Genomic DNA, 5,616 nt, shown 5'->3' on the forward strand with positions numbered 1-5,616 from the left:
TGAAGAATGTTGAGAAGGAAACGAGGTAGAAGAGAGAATGTTGGTAATTTTAACCTGGCACTGTTAAGTTGATGCTACCATTTTACCAAAAAGCAAAGCATCTTGAGCAGAAAAAATTATGACCCCCATTGACTACAATGCCCTTTGAGGGTGACTTTACATCCTCATTATCACCTTTATAAAAGCTGCTTCCAGTGAAATTAATTAGAGCTTCTGCACACTTACGAGTATGGGTACTCTCGTCTATATCTTCAACAGATACTCCTCTCGATTAAGGATCAAAATATTAAATACTCATAATTTAAATCTCAATGAGTTGGCACTGTGGCAAAAAAAGTTTATACATAAATGATATACATTCATAACTTTAATTCCCACAACAACCTTCATTTATGCTACTATACATTAATGAAAATGAATGTTTGTTTTTTCTATACTACTACTACTTAATCTCACCACACTTTAGTGATACCTCAAAACTTACAAACCCTATTAATTTTTTAGCATTATGAAAATTTATTCTTAGAGAAAACACCATATATTATTATTCAATGACAAATAATTATAAGAAAATGATGATTATATTGACTCTCTTACATCCCTTTTAATTGATTGCTTGTATATATCTATTGCATCATAAACTAATTCCAGTTGAGTTGTTTTTCACTACTTTTTGAACATCAATTTTTCTATTAAATAAGTAGTTTTTCATTTATGATTTTTTTTTTTGTAAAAAAAAAAGATCAGAAAGACAACCCTAATGAAACATGAACCTTAATACGATGTACTTACTTATGATGTTTAATTTTTTTGTATGACTTAAACTAATTAGAAATTCATAATTTTGGCTTGGCGAAGAAAGTATATGGAAGTGAAAATCCATTATTAAATGTGAGTAATAATGATATAACAGGGATTAGAATATGAGTGTGTGATGTTGGAGAGAGAAGGAGAGAGTGACAGAATAGGAAGCTTACGTGTGTATTGGGGGGCTTGGCCTGTATTTATGCATGCAAAGCAAAAAAAATTACTGTGTGAGGAAATTATGAGGGTTTTGTTTCCTTGTGGGGATATTTCTTTTTCTGTAATGGAGCCCATGGAGCTGCTTGTGGGATCGAGTTTGGAGCATTGTGATTGGGTCTCACACAGACTCTCTTTTTGAAAGTTTATTAAGGAGGGCTATTACAGACAATCCCTGCTCAACATCAGGGTTGGAACCAAGCAAGAGAAGAGAGCAACCCAGAGAGAGAAAATAAAAAGCTTTCTCATACAAAGAAAGAAAGAAAGCTGATGCAAAAGCTGAAACTTTAAAAGCAACTTAAAAGAAAGCTGAGGAAACCGAAAGGAAGAAGAAAAAAAGAAAAACACCCTTTTCTTTTCTTTTCCTTTCTCTCTTCTCTCTTCTCTCTTCTTCCTCTATCTATCTATCTAGAGTACCTCTTTCATCTTTCTCTCTCTCCCTCAATCTCTTCACCCCAATCATCTCTTCTTCTACCTTCCTTAATTCTATCACCAACATAGCCTCAGACACAAACATACCCACTTCTCGTTTCTCTTCTTAGGCCTTATTCTCACACACACCATATTATAACCACATCATCAAACCACTTCCCATAGAGTGTACCATGTTAGCCAATAACTTATCTCCATCGTCAGTTCCCACTTCTGAGCCTTTTCCCTGCACTGAAAATGCCACTGCCACTAATAAAAGGAAGAGAAGGCCCGCAGGAACTCCAGGTGCACAATTATCATCCATTTTTGCTATTCCTCACTCTTCACTTTATTCACTTTAATCAATTTCATCAAAACCAGCTATATTATATATACATACATAACACCAAATCCAAACCACGTTGCTGTTTTTCAATAATATGTTTGATTCTGTGCATACTCGTAGTTACCTTATCCGTCTCTGAAAGAGGATATAAGTATATCTATATATATTATTTTTATGTCTGGTATATGTTTTAGCTGATGGTAATTGATTATGGTTGGTTGTGTATGTGCAGATCCAGATGCAGAGGTGGTGTCCCTCTCGCCCAAGACTTTGCTGGAATCGGATCGTTATGTGTGTGAGATCTGCAACCAGGGGTTCCAGAGGGACCAGAACCTTCAGATGCATAGGAGGAGGCACAAGGTGCCGTGGAAGCTATTGAAGAGGGAGACACCGGTGGTGAGGAAGAGAGTGTTCGTGTGTCCTGAACCAACTTGTTTGCACCATGACCCTTGTCATGCCTTGGGTGATCTTGTTGGGATAAAGAAGCATTTCAGGAGAAAGCACAGCAATCACAAACAATGGGTCTGTGAAAGATGCTCCAAAGGCTATGCAGTGCAGTCTGATTACAAAGCACATCTCAAAACCTGCGGTACCCGGGGCCACTCCTGTGATTGTGGCCGCGTTTTCTCCAGGTTCGTTTGCTTATCATTAAGATTTCTTATTGATTCATTATCCCATCAGCATTTCTTTAATCTCTTTTGCTTTTCTTGCATGATTCACCAAATGGTTTTCACAATTTGATAATGAGTTTTTCAAAGAAAACACTGATCTATCTCTCGGTATTAAAATTTGGGGTGGTGGGATTGATTTTGATTGCTTTTTCTCCTCTCTCTCTCTCTCTCTCTCTCTCTCTCTCTCTCTTTCTCTATCTATGTATCTAGCTATTTCATGTGATATATGTACAAGGTTTCTTTTTGTTTTCTACTTTCACCATTTTTGAATCTCGTGAATGTGTATCGATTGAGCAGAACTTGGGAGGGTTCTTGTTTTACTTGGGATTTGACTTGAAAAAAGGGAAATATATTTTTTGGAATGGAATGTAAAGTGAACAATGGAGGTAGAAAAACTAAAGGATATAATTAAAAGAAAAAAGAAAATAAAATATTTGACTGATGGAACCTCAATCCTTTTTTTTTCACGAGCTAGTACTGTTCATTGACAGTTGGAGTAACACGGTTTCCAATGCTCCGTTTTCCGTTGGTCGCATACATATTAACTGTTGTGTGTTGGCTCAAAGTTTTCGTTCTACAATTGCATTCCAACACCTTTAAGCATCTTTGTGCTTTGTGTGATCATTCATGCGATTAACTTGTTGCATTTTCTTCAATCACCACACTGCATCATAAATCTAAGAAATGGCATGAATTCTTGACTTTCTTTTGTCCTTTACTTAGTGGAAACTGGAACCTCTTCCCCCACCATTTTTTAAAGACCTTTTTCAACCACCTTTTATGTCCACTTTTTCCTTTGTCTCCTTTTCTTTCTTCCTTTACATGTTCTTTCTATAGCTCTATATAATGCTCATCTTCACACCCACAAACAAGAATCATTATGCAAAACCCTTTTGAGTGGTTCAAGGCTAATAGTAACTCTAACAACTGTTTGTATGTATATATTCTTTCTCATCTCATAGGGTGGAGAGTTTCATTGAGCACCAAGATGCTTGCAACATGGGGAGGCTCAGGCCAGAATCTCAGCCACTTCAACCCTCTGCGTGCCTTTCTAGAACAGCCTCAAGCCCAAGTCCTTCAAGTGAAACCAATTTCAGCACAGCTCCTTGGCCAACAAGGATCATAATACCAAAGCCAACAGAACCACCCACTATTTTCATGAATAACCCTACTGCTCATGCTATTACCACTGCTGAAACCTCATCCAAGAACAACAAAATCCACCCCAACTTGGATCTCCAACTCTCAACTCCCACCACCACCAACAACAACATCAAAAACAGTTCAAACGTTGCAAACCCCATTGATGCTGCAATATCAACATCATTATCACCTAAGAGGGATCGTCACGAGAACCACTCAACCCATTTGCAACTCTCAATTGGGTCATCAGATGTGAGTGAGAAAAATGAATCAAACAGGAACTCATCGGAGAAGAGCAGCAACAGCAACAATGGGAAGCAGTCCAACATGGCTTTATTGAGGGTTCAAGAGCAAGCAAGGGAACACTTGAGGATAGCCATGGCTGAGAAAGCATATGCTGAGGAAGCAAGGAAACAAGCCAAGAGGCAGATTGAACTTGCGGAACAAGAGTTCACAAACGCCAAGAGGATAAGACAACAGGCACAAGCCGAACTCGACAAGGCCTACGCCTTGAAAGAACATGCAATGAAGCAAATCAACTCCACCATGCTCCAAATCACCTGCCACGCGTGCAAACAACAATTCCAAGCTCGAAATGCAACCCCCGACGAGAATTCCTTGGTGTTGAGCTACGTGTCTTCTGCTATAACCACAGAAGGAGGAGAAGTTGAAAACGATAATGGAAAAGACCATGGCAAAGACAACTAACTCTACTTATTGAGAGATAATCATCTTCATCAACATCATCTTTCTCTCTAAAGTTTATTCTGTATTTTATTTTTCTATGTCCTCCTTTCTATGGGTTAATACTTAATACCCTTTTTTTCCAATGCAACGCTAATATCTTTGTGAATTGGTATACCAAGTGAAGTGAAGTGAAGGTGAGTGAAGTTGATTATGTAAGTGGGAGTATAATAGCGCACGTGATGGAGAAATTAAAGAGTGTAATTCTTCGTGTAACTTGCAGTTTATTGTGCCATGTTATTTGTTAATTAAATTTGGTATAAATGCAGACTATGATAAAAGGGTTTCTCACTGGTTTAATTACATGATTAAGCTTCTATTCTTTGTTGCCCTTTCTTTCTAGCTATAATAATTACTATTTAATATCGTCCGTGGTGTAATGATTATGGCGTGAGCGTGTGAATGTGTAGTATTGTACATATGATGTACAATATGTAATGATGTATATATATATATATATACACACACACAATGTACTTACAAATTAATGTATATATATATAGGTTGTTTGAGTTGAAATATATATACGTAGAGTGAGTATTATAAATATAGGTTTTCTTGCAATGAATAAGGGGTCAGGGCAAACACTGAAAATTTGCTACCCTAAAGTTTTGGTTGTTTTGGATTTTGTGTTTGGACTATGTGTAGATCTTTGTTGCGTAGGGCAGAAAACGGAGAAGACTGTTTGATGAGCATTAAAGAAGTGTACTGACAAAAATAAAAAGGGAGACCAAATGCTTCAGAGAGAAAATGAATACAAGGGCAGTGTCATAGTCATTGCTGAATGCTCACTCTCACTCATACATTACATGCATATATACATATATATCCATTTAGAGAGAGAGAGAAAGAGACTGAGAGAGAGAGAGAGAGAGTGTCCTTCCTTTTGGGCTGTGCAACTATTCTGGCGACTTATAAATGTGAATGAAAAGCAGCTTGCATGTTTTTCAGTGCCACTGTTGTAAGGGGTTAATGACAGTGCAGGGACTCAGTCGTCCCTCTCAAAGGCACACAGACACAAACAAACTCCATTCATGATGATCACCTTCACGTCTCTTGCATAAGAATCAGAGCCAAGTGGGCGCAGCACAGCAGAATTAAGGCAGAACCAGAACCACCAGCATCTTTCCATATATGCAGAGACCATTCAAACCCTCCTTCTTTCAAAGCAATTGCCTCTACTGTCAAAATATAACAAACCCAAAAACAATTCCAAAACCAATATTTTTTAAAAGGACAACACATTGTCACATTCACACACACTCCAGTTCTTTCTATCCC

The 5,616-nt window shown here is 37.7% G+C and overlaps 1 protein-coding gene across 1 annotated transcript; it reads left to right on the top strand.

Annotated features, from left to right (window-relative positions):
* The first annotated feature begins 1,212 nt into the window (after nt 1–1,212).
* LOC124826045 (zinc finger protein SHOOT GRAVITROPISM 5-like) lies at nt 1,213–4,657 on the top strand. Its single transcript, XM_047298800.2, has 3 exons — nt 1,213–1,737; nt 2,010–2,409; nt 3,411–4,657. The coding sequence occupies exons 1-3, from the start codon at nt 1,626–1,628 to the stop codon at nt 4,297–4,299; spliced, it is 1,401 nt and encodes a 466-aa protein (XP_047154756.2). The 5' UTR covers nt 1,213–1,625; the 3' UTR covers nt 4,300–4,657.
* The last annotated feature ends 959 nt before the right edge of the window (nt 4,658–5,616 follow it).

This window comes from Vigna umbellata, chromosome 4 (genome assembly GCF_029865625.1).
Source record: "Vigna umbellata cultivar VRB3 chromosome 4, Vumbellata_1.0, whole genome shotgun sequence".
Taxonomy (NCBI): domain Eukaryota; kingdom Viridiplantae; phylum Streptophyta; class Magnoliopsida; order Fabales; family Fabaceae; genus Vigna; species Vigna umbellata.

Excerpts from the sequence above, each read along its gene's own strand:
- LOC124826045 (XM_047298800.2), top strand. The coding sequence starts at position 1,626 with ATGTTAGCCAATAACTTATCTCCATCGTCAGTTCCCACTTCTGAGCCT. Across the intron at positions 1,738-2,009 it reads AAGGCCCGCAGGAACTCCAG|ATCCAGATGCAGAGGTGGTG; the intron begins GTGCACAATTAT and ends GTGTATGTGCAG. Across the intron at positions 2,410-3,410 it reads TGTGGCCGCGTTTTCTCCAG|GGTGGAGAGTTTCATTGAGC; the intron begins GTTCGTTTGCTT and ends CTCATCTCATAG.